The sequence below is a fragment of the Myotis nattereri genome (assembly GCF_964212035.1).
Source record: "Myotis nattereri genome assembly, chromosome: 12".
NCBI lineage: Eukaryota > Metazoa > Chordata > Mammalia > Chiroptera > Vespertilionidae > Myotis > Myotis nattereri.
Genome location: NC_138087.1, coordinates 21841278 through 21858064, shown reverse-complemented (window position 1 = coordinate 21858064; position 16787 = coordinate 21841278). Strand labels below are relative to the sequence as shown.

Genomic DNA, 16787 nt, shown 5'->3' with positions numbered 1-16787 from the left:
ATTGTATACTTGGAATATGCTAAGAGAGTAAATCTTAAGCATTCTCACCCTCCCCCCCCCCCCAAAAAAAAATCAATAAATGATATCAGGACAATTATTTAACTGTATAGTACTTAAATATATTCCAAAAGGATTAACTTAAATGTAAAATCAATAAAAAACTAGAAATAAGTATTATCACAAATTGAGAGAATGTTGATTGACTGGGAAACTGCAATGAGGGAAGGACCACTACTGCTCCTTTGCTCTCCTCCACCTGCTTCCCCATCTGCCCGTCCCTCGGCTGGGTAGAGGGCACAGCTGGAGGAAGAGGCAAAAGTCGTACTTTATTGACATCACTGCAGTATTGGCTACTGCAGTAAAAAATAAAATAAAAAGTGGCCACGTGAGGTCATGATGCATTAATTAATTTGATTATGGCCATCATTTCACAGTGTACTAGTACAGTACATATATCCCATTGTGCACTTTAAATATATTATAGTTGTATTTGTCAATTGTATTTCAATAAAGCTAAAGCTGGAAAAAAATCCCATTTCATAATTTAAAAAAGTAATCATAGGTCTTCTTTTTGATATATTATTCTCATACAGGAATAAGGAAAAAGTTAAAGTTCTATTCCCTGCTCCCATTAGCTTTGTTTTAATGGTGCTTATTTGTTCTAATTAGTCTCCTGGCCCACCAGATTCATTTCATGTATCTGATTATTCATTGTCTGGAATAATAATTCATGGTCTGCTAATATTTATAAATGAAGGGCTTGATTATTCAGTATGGGGAACTGATGTGGTCACTGCCTGCTATTATGTGGGCTAATGTTTGTTTTTTTCCTGATTGGTTTTACCCCAAGTGTGAGTTAGGCTATTGGTAAGTTGGTGGTCTGATTTTTTCGGCTCTACTTCTCCTTTATGGGAGCTGTCTGCTTATAGGCCTCTTCTTGGCTGTGATGTAGAACGAGCTGGGTGGCTACCATTCACTGGGTGGCAAGTGTTCAATTATTTAAAAGTGGTAGAATTAAGCCCCTCATTAGAATATTTGCTTTATGTCTATAACATTTAACATATTGTAACATTTCTTTATATAGGAATACACATGGCTTGATAAAAGCTATCATGAAATTATTACAAATGCAAGCTGTTAAGGAAGGACAAGCTGGGGAGAAGCATATTCAGGATCTATATTCTATTAGGTAAGCCTTTTTCCCTGTCTTTAAAAAACATATTTTTTATTGTGTGAATTGTGAGCTTATGAACTGGGACATGCTAATCCGTTAAGAACAGTTATTTCAGAGCTTGAGCAAATGTACTTACAGCAGGAGGGTGAACTTCCTCACCATGAAGACGAATAGGCGACTAGCAAGGGGTTATTACCCAGGGCAGGGTCGGTAGTTGCGAGCATTGATTTGCGTTTTTTTTGTCATCTATAGAATGTAATCTATCGAATTATTTTAAAAAGAAAAACCACACCGCAGCAATGACAGTGAAATGCATTGGATTTTATGGGGGAGTGTGGACAAAGGATGGCATCAGGCTTATTTGTGAAGGTGCCTTGGAGGTCCTAGAAAGCCATTTCTTGAGAGAGGAACTCCCACTTAGTGAGCAGAGGACCCCGGCGGATGCCATGTAACCAATGTGTATTGTCCAAGGAACTCTGTGTAGTGATGCATCCAGAGTGTGCCTGCTTCTAAAGAATGAGAACCTGGGACCATAAACAAGGGGACTGGTTCACGGTGGAAAATGGTTCGCATGGGCTATGGCAATTCAATAGGGCAAGTAAATCAACTGGCTCTGTGACACAGATAATGATTGTGGGGATCTGATGAGAAGGACTGCAGTACGTTTTGAATGGATTTCTCTTGGTTGATTGATCATCCTAGTAGATTTAAACCATCAGGAGGCCTTGCACACTTTCCTCTAAGGCTCACACAATTTTCATTGTATCTTAGCTACTGTCATTCCATTGTATTACTGTCGATCCTTGTATTACAAGGCTGCAGAGCAGAGGTATGGGAGGCTTGGAGTCCTCCTAAATATTGAGTTTTTTGGAAGCAAATGAGGACTGTCTCTGATGTCTAACATCCAGATAGAAACTTAAAAAGATCTCCAACTTAACTATTCAGATATTTAAAACATATTTGTTGCCCCCCCCCCCAAATCATATAAACATACCCAGATATTTGGGAAGAAAAAAGGAAAGAAAGTAAATCAGATCCTTGTGAATCCTCATTGGCTGGAGCACACAGCACCTGCAGTTTTGAGCATTTGACACCAGCTATCAGAAGCTCTGAGAGTCTCTGAAATGTTGAGTGCTGCCTATTCACGTAGATTTACAGTGCTTTCCTTTTGAGGCTTGAGTCAACAGTGTCTCGTTACAATGATCGTTCCTGAAGTTTTAGTGCTATTTACGATCTCTTTTATTTTTTATGAGTACATTGAGAATTTTTTAAAGCCAATTTTTTTAAACAAGGTCAGATTTGCATTTTACATATTTTTTTTCTTAGCATGTTTTTGATGTCTTCAAACATATGGAAAAGTTGGAAGGATGCAGTACAATGAATTAGTAAATTCCTTAACTTGTTTGTTAACTCAGTAATTTGATTTTAAATAGAAGAAGCAAAAATAAAATTATTTGCTCTTTGAAAATACTGTGGAAACGGGGTGTGCAGAGTAAACTTTCCAAATTGATAAATATGCTTCTCTCTTTTTAACAGCGGTGCCTCCTGAGGCACAGGTTTTTATTTCAGGTTTGTCCTTTACCCATTACCTTGATCAGAATTGAACCTAAGGAGTAGATGAGCAGATCTTAATATTTCTAGATGAGTCATATGAACATCTGTGTTTTTTCTCTGTTTCAAAAGAAGTTCAATCTCTTGGGCCAGAGTTTCAGGATAGAAAATGATTTCATTTCATTATTGTTCACTGAGGGTTATTTATTTTAAGATAGGAAAGCTATTGAAGTTTTTCACTTATATTTTTATATAACAGTTTCATGACACAAATGACCCATTTAAAGCATATAATTCTCATGGTTTTTAATATATTGATAGAAGTATGCAACCATCACCATAATCAATTCTAGGACATCTTCATCAATCCAAAAATGAAGCACTGGCTGGTATGGCTCAGTTGGTTGAGTATCGTTCCATGTACCCAAAAGTCGCAGGTTCGATTCCTGATGAAGGCACATGACCAGGTTTTGGGCTCGATCCCCAGTAAGGGGCATTCAGGAGGCAGCCGACTGATGGTCTCTCTCTCATCCATGTTTCTCTCTCTCTAAAATCAATAAAAACACATTAAAAAAATACCTCACCATTAGCTGTCACTCCATATTTCCCTCCACCCATTTAATTTAATGGCTCTCAACCCTGGTTGCTCTTTAAAACCATCTGGGTGTGGAACCTATCAAAAATCAAATACCCCAAATGAATCAAAATCTCTGCCATACGGCGCAGGCATTTGGAGTTTTAAAAAGGCCCAGGTGGTTCTGATTCACAGTGAGTACAAGATGGTATGCTAGCCACTCCTTACGTGCATTCTGGTCACCTGGGGCCTTGTTGAACGGCACATTCTTTCCTTAGGGCTAGAGTGGGCTCCAGATTCTTCTATGATAGGCTCCCAGGTGCTGCTGATTCCCCACCCACTATAAGTAGCAGAGCTACGGGCAGCATCCACAGAACCTCAAGGCTTGTTGGGAGTGCAGGAGCGTGGACTATCTGGACCTGAGTCTGCCTGCTGGTATGATTTTTCAGGTAATGTAGAGGCACCTTAAAGTTTAAGAAGCCCTTGTGTAGGTGATGGTAAAGGGAAATTTTCTCTCATGCAGAAGTGGAGTCACTCTCTTTGTTATCCCGATTGTCCTCGCTGTGAGTGTTCGACCTTCAGTCATCTGTAATGTTTCCCGTGTTTACTTATAATTTATATTCTCCGGTAGTTAGTTCTTCTAACTGCAGCCTTGTTTTCATAAGAGAGTAGGTGCGAGGCGTGGATAGGGAGCCTGGTTTGAGGAGCTGAAAGCTTTGTTTTTAGATTGGTGGCACATTAAGAGGTCCGGAATCAATCACCTGAGTTGGCATAATCCAGTAATGTTTATGGAGAGCCCTTATGTGAACGGCTGCTTGGCACTATAAATCAGCAGAGTGTAATCGAGTGACAAGAGCTCTACGTTCCTCCAGCGGGGATTGTGGATGGCAGAAACGGAGGAGAGGTGAGCCTGAGGAGCACATTCCCCTCGAGAGAGCGGTGATTACCCGAGTCCGGCATGAACTTGCCACGCTGCTTTAGAGCCTCTTTGCCACATGCTGGTTAGCAGTATCACCCAGCCTTGGAGAGGCAACTGATGCGCTGTGTTTGAAAGCATAGAAAGGATATGAGAAGCTCAGAGGTGTTCCCTGCTTATGCTGTAGGATTCATTTAAAATGGAAGTAATATGAAACCATTGGAAGCTTTCTGGGCATGAAACTAATCTGTTCTTAATGGTATGAAGGACTCTGCTAGTAAACATTTGGGGTTTAAGTATTTCTCACTTCTTTTTGTCTTAAGAGCTAACTTGAGTTGTAGTAAAACCAAGTATGTGGTCATTCGAGTCTGTGCTGAATTGCCCAGGTGATTCTGGTTCACGGTGCGTACAGGATGGAATGCTAGCCACCCTTTAACATGCATTCTCGTCACCTGGGCCTTGTTGGTTCCTGGGTCTCTCCTGGAGGAGCTCTGGAGGGGGCCTTCTCTTGGTTGAACCTGGACATCAGTGGTTCTCAAACTTCTGTGCATAAGAATCATCTAGGGAGCCTGTTAAAAGTACAGCTTCTCAAGAACACTTGCCAGAGATTCTTGTTCATCCAGTAGGTTTGGTGTGAGATTCAGCATCAGTGTGTTTGTCTGGCTGGTCAGTGGTACGGATATAGGTTGCTTGTGGATCACACTTGAGAAATACTGCTTGAGCTCCTGGGAGCTTAATGGTGCCACATATGAGCTGCAAGGAACCCTTTGGGGTAGACTAGGAAGTAGTTCTTGAGGGTTTGTGTCGCCCTGCCTCTGTTTCTTATTTGGGAGGCAAAAAGTCCGTAATGTTCCTAAGCCCCAAGGCCCCAGGTTCATTATATCATGTCCATTATGGACAATAGAGAGGCCAAGAGCAGAATCAAATACTTTTCTAAAGGAAAAGCAATCCAGTGAGAGCAAGCCAAGTGCACACACCCGTGAGAGAATGTTAAGCGATTTAAATCCCATTGCTCTGTTCAATGAAATACTGCCGTGGCTCTGACACAGCAGGTTCTTCCTGGTCAGGTGGAGGGTTGCAGGAGCAGGAGGTGAAGAGAGCCCTCAGCACCTTCCTGGAACCACCACTGGCTTTTCGTGTTTACAGTGCAGAAGCAGCTCATTCTCGAGTGTTTGATATGTGTGTCTGGGACATGCCTGCAAACCTGCATTTTAATAAGAGATTTGGATGTACAGGTGGTCTACTGACCATCCTATAGATACCCTAGATTAGCATGTGTGTAGCTAATAAAATTCATGTTGCCTAAGTGGACCCTTCTTTAGTTGTGTGGCTTAAACAAGTTTACATGGGGGATATTTAAGTAGGATTTCGACCTCCAGTGCCTTTTAGGATGAGGGTAACTGGAAGAACATACAGTACATTTGACTACTGTGGTTACATGAGGAGCATATGCCAAACATAAAATCCTAGGCCCCTGAGTCTCAACCCTGGAGCACATCCGAGCCCTCTGACAGATGCTGGGCTCTTCCTGGAATGGACGAGTGTCAGCGTTGGTAATTTTTCAGAGCTTCCCAGGTGGTTTCTGATGCACTGGGAGGGTTGAGAACTGCTGCCCAGTTGTTGCAGTGAGGAAATGGGGGTTCATCTTTGCCAGGCCATCGGATCTCTTTCAGGATTAATTACATTGTATATGAATCTCCTGACTTGTAAATGTTGGGAAACAATTTAGATTTTTAAAAGTACAGGGTAGGCCCGGCCAGTGTTGCTCAGTGGTAGGGTCTCAACCTATGAACCAGGAGGTCAAGGTTCAATTCTTAGGGAACATGCCTGCATTACAGGCTCCATCCCCAGTGTGAAGGTAGCCAGTTAGTGATGCTCTCTCATCATTAATGTTTCTCTCTCTCTCCCTTCCTCTCTGAAATCAATAAAAATATTTTTTAAAAAAATACAGGGTAGGCAGACAAAACACATCTGTTCACAGGCAGTAAGTTTGTGACCTCTGGTTTAGGCACTTGACTGTTTTTAAAAATTTTAGAAGCCTTTTCTAGCTGTGAACAATTTTTATACTAATTACTTTTTTAAAAAAATCACTTCTAAGACATCCTTTAGTTCAGGCTTATTTTCCTTCTTCCACTTCCGCTTGGGCTGAATTTTGTTGGCTAGCCTGAACTCCACTTTCCTGTAACACGGGTGCATTTAACTAAGCCATTAAGCGCTCATGAATATTGACCAGCAGGGCGTGCAGCAGAGAACTGATATGCGGCCGGTGTTTGGTTGCAAGGAAGAAGAACTAAACTAAATTTTTATTATTTATAAATTATTAGAGGCTCATTTTCTCATTTGCTTTGTAATGTGCTATTTTTCACCCTGAAATTTTATCATGTGCTTCTGCTTTTTATTTTTCCTCTGCATATTCATATTATGGCAGCCTCCTTAAGATCTTGCTTCCCTCAGCTGAAGTGAGGAAATAGCTGTGAATTCATGAGCAGTAACTGCTTGTTCCAGAATTTGTGCATCTTTCGGATGTGCCAGACAGTGGCTGACATGCACAAATACCAAATGTTATTTGTGGAAAGGTTTGGTCTGATCCTCATCAAGCTGTGCTTCTGAAATAAGGGGATATTAAATGTTGTTGGCAGATAGAATGCTCTGAAATGGGTGATTAGGCCAATAGTAATGGATAGTTATACCCTGAGTAAACTAAAGTTATGCACTCGATATGTGTATTTGTTCATCCCTTTGTGCAAGACTGTGTAGTTTATTTAGATGGAGAGTTGATTTTAAGAACTTAAAGATGTGTTTCCTAAAGGCTAAGGTACTTTGTAATTCATATTGATTTTTTTCCACTTATCTCTTAAGGCAAATGCATTTATCCCTTAGGGTGAAAAGAGAAAAACAAGAGAAATTCTCAAGATAAATACACAAAGCACTAAAACCAATTTGTGATTGTTGATATCAAAACATAGCCCAGTTTAATTCTGATAACTAGCTTTTTCTTATTAAACTTTTCTTGGCATTTTCTCTTCTATCCATTTGGAAAGACCTCTGTCCATTTTGAGTCTGCCATGCAAAGAGCACAGGAAGAGCATTGCGGTTATAGGGAAAAGCATGTGCTTAGGTGCTGCTGGGCGGACAGCTTGGGTGCACCAGAGGAGTTAACCGGAGGCAGAGTGGCTGGAACTTGGTGCTCAAGGGAGGGAGAGGCCTAGCCAGAGGCTCTGGAGAGGTGGGTGTGGCCTAGAATATAATGAGACCCTGGCAAGGACTTTGGGTTTTATTTAAAGAGTAGTGGGGGGTGGGAGGGCGAGGGGTGAGAGTAATGGAAATTCACTGAAGATTTTTCTTTTTAGCTTATTATTTTAAAATAATAGTCTGAAGGTCTTGAAAAGTTGCAAGAACAGAGCAAAATACTCATATACCATTTGCCCAGATTCATCAGTTCCTTTTACACTTTGCCACATCTGCTTTATCATTCTTCCTATATAAGTAAATACACACACACACAGACCCTCCCCTTCAAACCTCCCCCCCCCCCCCCCCCGAACATGCCCTGGCAGGGTGGCTTAGTTGATTGGAGCATCGTCCTAGGAGTAGACCAAAATGTGTGGGTTCAATTCCCAGTCAGGGCATATTCCTAGATTGTGCCCTTGGTTGGGGTGCATACAGGAGGCAACCAATCAATGTTTCTCTCTCACATCGATGCTTCTCTTTCTCTCCCTCTTCCCCCTTCATCTCTCTCTAAAATCTATAAACATATCCTTGGGTGAGGATTAAAGAAAAAACAAACTCGGAATATTTGAGTAGATTGCATATACTGTATTCAATAGTATGTGTTTCCTAAGAACAAAGTTATTCTCCTATATTACCAGAGTACAGTTATCAAATTGAGAAAATTTAATGTTGATACAATGCTTCAGAATACCGTCTATATGCCAATTTTGTCCTTTGTCCTTTTATACCCCCTTTTGGATCTAGTGTAGGATCACATGTTGTCTTTAGTTGTCATATCTTTTTAGTTGTTTTTTTAAAACTCTCCATCTGAGGATGTGTTTATTGATTTTACTTTTTTTTTTTTAGGGAGGGGCGATGTGAGAGAGGGGATGCAATAGGGGGAGGGGCTCGATAGGGGAAGGGAGGGGAAGTTCGGTAGGAGAGGGGGGGAGATGGAGATGTGATGTGAGAGAGGGACATTGACCCATTGCCTGCTGCATGCATTCCAGGGATCAAACCTGCAACCTAGGTATATTCCCTGGCCAGGAATCGAATGACCTTTCAACAAATTGCACCACCCTCCAGGTCTCTATTTAATCTTTTAAAATCTAGAACTGTTTCTCATCCTCTTTTGTGACATTGACAATTTTGAATACCATGAAAGTGATGCTTCTCAGGCTATTACATCTGCAGGCACTGAGGTCCTCACTGGTTAAACAACAGTGAGATTTTCCCTAGAAAATCTCGCCTTCACTGGGATTTTAATTTTGATCACCCATTCAAGGTGGTATCTGGTTCCTCTATTGTATAATTACCTTTCTCCTCTTGTCACTAATAACTAATCTGTGAGGCACTTTGAGACCATGCAAATATCCTGGTTCTCATTAAGCTCACAAGCCCCCCCCACCAATCTTCTCTGTGATGATTTCAGTATGATGATTTCCCAACTCCACCAGTCCCTTCACACTTAATGGTGACAGTGGAGATGGAGATAAATTTTAGGAGTAGAAATGATAGGGATCCCTGGAAATCCACTTAATGTGTAGATTCTAAAGCTCTACCTCTGTAGATTCTCATTTACAAATCTCGGGCGGGAGCCAGTGTGAATATCTAGAATTTGTATATTTTTAAAAAGTTCCAAGGGATTCTGATGTAGAATTAGGCTTGGGAATCAATGGACAAATCATTCATATACCAGTTAATGCCATGATATTTTATAATTACACTAGAGGCCCAGTGCACGAAATCCCGCAGGACCCCAGACCTGCCGCACTGCGAGACCCATCTATGTACCTCCTGGTGACCAGTCGTTTGGTCATTACAGCCACTGGCCTTTTATAATATAGAGAAAAAAACACCCTTAACTTCCTTTTCTTCCACATCTTCATCTTTAAAATGAACATAATTAAGCTCTCAACACGGATATTGAGGCAATAAATGAGGTTCTGATTTGAATTTATTTTCTTTATAAGGGAAATCCAAGTTATGATTATGTATACTTCACATGGTACATATGACTTTTTATTTTTAAATCAAGAAGTTAACTAAATTGAAAACAGTATGTGTCTAAGTTAGAAATATTCTTTAATGTCTTTTTTTATTGAGATATAATTTAATATACCATAAAAGTCATCCTTTTAAAGTGTTCAGTTGAATGGTTTTTATTATATCCACAAAGTTGTTTAACTATTATTGCTATCTGATTCCAGAATATTTTCACCCTCCCCCCAAGGAAGCACCATGCCCATTATCAGTCAGCCATTCCCCATACTGCATATGCCCAGCCCCTAGAAAACATGACTTTTATCTGTGGATTTGTCTGTTCTGGACCTTTCATATAAATAGAATCATATAATATGTGGCCTTTAATGACTGGCTTCTTCCACTTAGCATAATCTTTAAGGGTTATCTGTGTTGTAGCATGATTAGTACTTCATTCTTTTTTATGGCTAAATAATATTACATTGCACGAACTACCACATTTTATTTATTCTGTAATATTTTTGCATGTCTACCAATGAATTTTTAGTGTTTTGCCTTTTACATTTATTTCTGAAGGCAAACTACTTTTTATAAGTTACTGAAAAGAAACCTCTTCGTCTTTAAGAATAGTTATTGTTTTTCATTTCTATGCAGATTTCCTTATTACTTTTACTATCTTAATGAGGTTGCTTAGAGTCTTGCAGCTCTAAAATAGCGACTATCACAGTGGTTCTCAACCTTGGCTGCACATTAGAATCACCTGGGAATCTTGTTAAAATCCTGATTTCTGGGCCTCATCATTAGTAACAAAGAAACAGAATTTCCGGAGGATGAGGCCCAGAAATCAGGATTTTAACAAGATTCCCAGGTGATTCTAATGTGCAGCCAAGGTTGAGAACCACTGGACTATCAGCTATTATCATATGGTTTTGTTGTCAAGGTAAGCATTTCGCTTTTTCAGGCAGTGATAATTTCAATAATTGAATATATTATCTAAAGGGATCCCCTGAGATGTAGATGTTTGGTTTTATTTAGCATAAAGTAAGCATGACACCATCATTTAATCATTTGTACTATGTAATCAAGCTTCCATAAGGGATTAGAGCCAGTAGAATACATTAATATATTTTGCTGAAATTACAGAAACTTTAATACTTAAGGTGCCATGGTCTCTGGGCAGAACACATTGTATATAACTTATTATTTTGTTAAGGGGAAATGGTGCTTGCTTTATAGTTTTTTTGGAAGTGTTTGTTTAACAAGTGAACTGCAGCAGTTACCTTAGATATGCTTAGTTTAACAGATACATTTTTTTTGGAGGTGGGTCAGGACCTTCCTTGATAATCTCACAAAACTTTGGTATTTTTCCCTAGAAAATGTACATGCATGTATGCACAAGCGGGGAAGTAGAGCAGTAATACTTTCCAAGGGCCATCTGCCTCTTTGCAGTTTGGTTCTTTCTTTTGAACGGCATGTTTTGCTTATGTTTTTATTTACTCTTTTCTCTTTCCCACCCTGGAGAGTCGTTGTTCACAGTTTATGATTCTAATTATCTGGGCTTTATACCTGGGATTTAGAATCAGACCTAAAGAGTAAGCTGCACACATTGTACAATCTTCTAGTTAGTAATTGCCACTAGAAAACACTTTATAAGTTCTTCTAAAGGTGGATTTTTAATTTAAAATTAGTATGGTAATTTGCTGATAAACGTCTTTAAGACCATAAGATGTTATAATGTTTGCCTTATTAGCCTATTTATCTTATCTCTAGTTTATTTTTATTTTTGGCAGTCGTGGCATGTAATTTAATAATACAATCTTTGGATCCCTAACTCAATGTTTGTATGTTTCTCTCCAGCCATCACCTGCATCTAAACTAGTGCTACACTTGTGACACTAGCAGACACCTTTGCATTAAATCCCTGCCTCTATACAGATGGTGTAGCATAGGATTTCACACTTGAAGCCTATATAATTTTATTAACCAATGTCACTGCAATAAATTTTATTTAAACAAATCCCTGCCTCTCAAAATAGGGATCCTATAAAAGATGGTGTGAGGGCGGAATCATTGTAATATGAAGTATATATATTTTCAAAGAAATGTTATAGTCTCCCTGTTGGCCTTATCGGTCAAAAATAATTTGTCAAATTCAAAATAATTTTTGCTCCAAGTCTTCCTTTTTGGGGGAGCTTGTGTGGACGGGATAAAATGCTTTCATCCTAAAACACTATAGGATATATAACAATTCACAATTATTATTTAATTTTCTTTTTTAGAGTAATATTCATTTTGGAATTTTAACCATAATTTTTAGTATTCATTTTTAAACTTAAAATCTGCAGAGCTTTTTTTTTTTTTTAAAAAAAAAAAATTCCTTCTTGGCTTCTAACCAGTGCTTTCAAATAAAAATTCAGAGCAGGTAGAGAAATGCTTTTAAAATGCATGTTTGATGTAGTAAGTGCTGCGCTATGCTTCTGAAAGCGCCAGGTCACAGCTGCGTACATGACAATGCCCGTGACTGTAGGCATTGTTTCCTCACACAGAAAGGCGATCCCTGTCTGTCGTGGAATTTATGATGTAAATCAAATCCTGGCTTTCCTCCATTCAGAGATGGAGCAGAAAGGTTGAGGTGACCTAAAGGTTACAAATAACTTTTTGATTTGCCTACCACAAGACTAATTTTTTTTTTTACTCCTTTTCTGTTAGGATGGATGTACTTACACTCGGAAAGATGAATCTAGTTACATGCCTTAGTTTACCATTGCCTCTGTGCTGGTCTAGTGGAACCAGGAATTGAGCCCCCCCCCCCCCACTCCGTTCTGTTAAGATGCACATATTAATGTGTGTCCTTGAAAATATTTTGAAGTATCAGGTACCAAATTCTGTCTGCTTCTTGTGCTTTTCTCCTTTGAGCTTCTGGACTATGAAACTGATCCAGTCAAAGAGTTTAAAAGGTTATTTGGGGGAAGTGTGTGTGTGTGTGTGTGTGTGTGTGTGTGTGTTACATTTATTCTAGATGTGCCTTTGGCACTGAAAGAGAAACAAAAAACATAAGACATAGATCCAGCTTTCAGGCTGCCTATGCTCTAGTTTAAGATACAAACCTACCTGCATGACAATCTAATAGCACCCCATTTGTGGACTATTCTGTGTGCTAGGTACTATGGTAAATACTTTATTTCAAATAGCAATTAAAACATTTACAAATTATGAAATAGGGAAGTGCCGAAGAACGTGCAACACATCGGTTGCTCTATGGTAGGAAAAAAAACCCTCAACAATGCACAGTGAGGGAGAGATTAGAGGCACTAAAGGCCAATGAAGGGTGACCTGGTTGCCTGGTTTGTATTGATTTTGATCTTTAGAAACAATGTCTTTCTCTTCTAAGAAGAAAGCAGAATCTATTGGATGTCTCAAGAGTTAGAAAATTCTGATTTAAAAATTTCTGTGGGCTCTTTCTGGACACAGCACTTCTCTCTGAAATAAAAAATATAAGATGATGAGATAAAAATAGGAGACCTCTTTTTTGAGGTCTCAGATTTTAATAGACATTGTTCTTAGAGCCATTTAAGCTTGGCATAGAATTATTAATAGCTGAGAGCCATCATCACTCACTGCTTCTGCTTTTACAGGGTTTGGTTCACCTCTAGTTCTGAGCAGTGTGAAGGTTAGGGCTTTAATGGGTGGCTTGGGTTATATAACTTTAGCAGCAGAAGGTACTTAGTCTGATTTCCTCATTTTACAGATAAAGAAACTGCCCCAAGGAAGGTTAATTCTCTTGCCTGAGATCACAGGATTTGTTGCAGAGCCAGAATGTAAATTTGGATATTGACTCTTAGTTCAATGCTTTCCCTCTGTTATTTCACCTCACCTCTGCACTTCTAGTTTTTTCTTTTTCTTTTCTGAGATATGGGAGTGGCAGTACAACAGTAAATACTTTTGATGATACTATGTAGGCACTGCTTACATAAATAACAATGATGATGACAGTGCCCCCCATTTGTGTTTGTTTTCAGAACTTGTAAAACAGTGGCAGACAAGCTATACAAGTGATGAGGTTGATTGTATGGTCAACCCATCTATCATTTTGAATGAAGTATTGTAGTCAACTTACTCTATAACTTGAATAGCAGGTTTGGGGATAATTGAAGTTTTAAGGCATAACCCAGGTTTTGTTTTGGTGTGCTTTTGTACCACATTATTTCTTTTGTGGTCAACCATGCTTCTAATAAAGAGCAAAGTTGACTTGTTTAAATTGTGGATCCTTCATGTACCTTGACCTTTCTCAGTTATATGTTCTTGAAAGAAGTAGAATGGCTAACAAGCACTGAGTGAGAGGAAGAAAGAAAACTCTTGAATAATCCATAAATTTCATAATCAGTCCTTGAATACATCAAGAGTGAACTATACTTAGCCTTCTGACATTTTAAATGCTCAAATTATAATATTTTAAATAGGAAAATAACTATTTTCTGTCATATCCAAATTAGTATGTACATTATTTAATGCTGCTTTATTTATTTTGGAAAATGATTCTATATTTTGCAGAGGCATAATTTTACAGTTGTTTTCCATTTTAATTTCTCTTACATACCTACTGTTACTATTTGATGACTATATTTTTTATAAGAAACTTACAATTTCGAGCATAATTGATTGATTGCTTTTGGTTCAGTGAGAAGAAGGGTCCAGATGAAATCATAGTTTTTTGTTTTTTTCAATGACTCAGGCTGGTACGATGTTCTAATCGGCTCTGTGCCTCTCATAGTGCTTGTCATTTTGCCTAGTGGAGTGGCTCTTACCCAGGGGCAGTTTTGCCCCCCTGATGACATTTGGTATGTCTGGGGACATTTTGATCATCATGACTAAGGTGAATGCTATTAGCATCCAGAGGGGAGAGGCCAGGAATGCTGCTAAACATAGAGTTCATTCGACAAACTCCGTAACAGAGAATTGTCTGACCCACATGTCAGTACTACCAAGATTGAGAAACCCTTACATATGGCAGGTGCACGATAAAATATACTGAATTAGAAAATGCATCCATCCTATTACTTAAGCATAAGGCCTCATATATTTTATATGTATATTTACATACCAATTTATCTTTGCTTCATTATACTTAACATATTAAAACAAAGTTTTTGCAATTATGGTTAATTTAGGTTTGTTGTACCTGTTGAAATAGATAATATTTAGTAATCAAATGTTAACAGGAAGATTCATTGTTCTTATTTTGGACTTCTCCCTTAAGGTTTTCATTTTCTTGAAATCAATATTGTATGTTTCCTACCATATTTCCACTTAGATCTGACATAATCATTTCTGTGAAAAAGTTAATTATCCAGATGTCTAAATTAATAATTAATCTGACAATCCTTATCCTGCTATATTCTATTTAATCTTATCTTTTGAGTTTAAGTCTGAGATACTAAGTAGAATGTGCAGAATTCAGCAGCTAGCAAAGCTGGACTCCAGCTTCAAGCAGCAAAGCTAGAGTTGCTAGACTAGATGGTGGTTCTCACAATCCCAATGAAGTAGAAGCTGAGTTACAGCCGAGTTTTCTGCCATGTGTGCATCGTTTCTAATCCGACTTTAAAGCTACGTGTCTCTTATTTCTGTTGACCTGATTTAATTTGGACAAAACTGTTAAAAAGGAGATAGATCCTTAACATTTTTAGGGGTTGAGGAGTGGGTAGGGGGTAACAAAGGACTTGGAAGAGTATATTATTAAAAGCACTTCAGTGCTTTATAAATCACCCCAAAACTATGTGGTGACTTGTTGGATTTTCTTTTTAAATAGTTATAAATGCCCCCACTAACTGGAGGATTAGTGGTGATTATATCTGATGCTTGTCAGAAGGAAAAGCCATAGATAAAACAATTGCAGCTGCTGTTCTGATCTTTTTACTGATGTTTACTTGAACATGACCTATTGAACTCTTAATCTAAGAAGTTTGGTCAATGATACGTACCTGAGACGCTTTTAGGATTTGTTACATTTGTTACTTAATATCTGTGACAACCATAGTAGAAGCAAGTTCTAGGTAGGTTTAACTGCCAAAGAGTTTGGAATTTGGAAAAGTGATTTTGATATGATTTGAGTTTTGGCATAAAAAAATTGCTTGGAGTGATCCCTTATAATGGCAGTAATCTGATCAGTCAGAAAGAGCCTGCGCTTTAGCAAAACACGCAGCCAGCCAGGGCAGTTAGTGCGGGATGGATTAGGTGAGGTTGAGGAGAAAAGAAGGAGATGGTGTTATAATTCCCAGAAACTGTGTAGTAGAGTCAGAGAGGTGTTTAAGAGGAGTGTTTCAATGTGATGGAAGCGACATGCTTTCCTGTTTAAGAGAGAAAACAAAAATCAGAAAACTTTCTAACTCCTAACAACCTCCCTCTTCTGTGGTGGCTCACTTGCAGTGGTTATCAACCCTGGCAACACATGAGAATTGCTAGCAGAGTTTTTGACAATGACTGATGCCTGGGCTCCACTCCTGGCAACCTCAGTATAATTGAGACCTAGACTTTGGTACTTTTTAAAGAGCTCCATAGATGAATCTGACTTGCAGACCAGGGTTAAGAACCACTGCCTCATGGCAGTGCATCAGAACTGGAGGGCTGTTAGGTCTGGGCTGGCGCTGAGAATTTACAGTTCTGGTAAGTTCCCAGGTGATACTGATATTGCTGGTAAGGTGATCGCACATTCTTACATCATTTCGGTAACTAGTCTGCTTGTTCTTTTCTTTTTTTAAGATGGATACTTCTGTATTTTTTAATGTATAATGAGCTTTTACATCATTTGTTGTTAATCCTCACTGAGGACATTTTTTTAGAGTGGGAGGGAGGAAGGGGGAGAGAGAGAGAGAGAAACATTAATGTGAGAGAGGCACATCAATTGGGTGCCTCCTGCACACACCTTACCTGGGCTAGAGGTCAAACCTGCAGCCTAGGTCTGGGCCCTTGACCAGGAATCAAACCCAAGATCCTTTGGTGCTTGGGCCGATGCTCTAATCACTGAGACCACTGGCCAGGACAGCATTTACATTTTATTTAAAACAAATTTTTGGAAGAAGCCACATCCATAATAACTAAAATGTTGTATAATGCTTCATAGTTAAAAAAAAATATAATGAATTTACAGTTTCTAGTAGACTTTTTGAACTATTTAAAATAAGTTACTTGTGCTTCTTTTTTTCTTAAGAGTACTTTAGCCCTACCCGGTTTGGCTCAGTGGATAGAGCGTCGGCCTGCGGACTGAAGGGTCCCAGGTTCGATTCCAGTCAAGGGCATGTACCTTAGTTGCGGGCACATCCCCAGTAGGGGGTATGCAGGAGGCAGCTGATTGATGTTTCTCTCTCATCGACGTTTCTAACTCT

General features: G+C 39.0%; 1 protein-coding gene across 2 annotated transcripts in view; it reads left to right on the top strand.

Annotated features, from left to right (window-relative positions):
• Positions 1-16787, top strand: part of FOCAD (focadhesin) — a 287833-nt gene that overhangs the window by 54589 nt on the left and 216457 nt on the right. For both annotated transcript variants that reach the window (XM_081103496.1, XM_081103497.1), the window contains exon 5: positions 1085-1189. In XM_081103496.1, coding sequence (XP_080959622.1) covers positions 1085-1189 — 105 coding nt within the window. The remainder of the gene's footprint in view (positions 1-1084; positions 1190-16787) is intronic.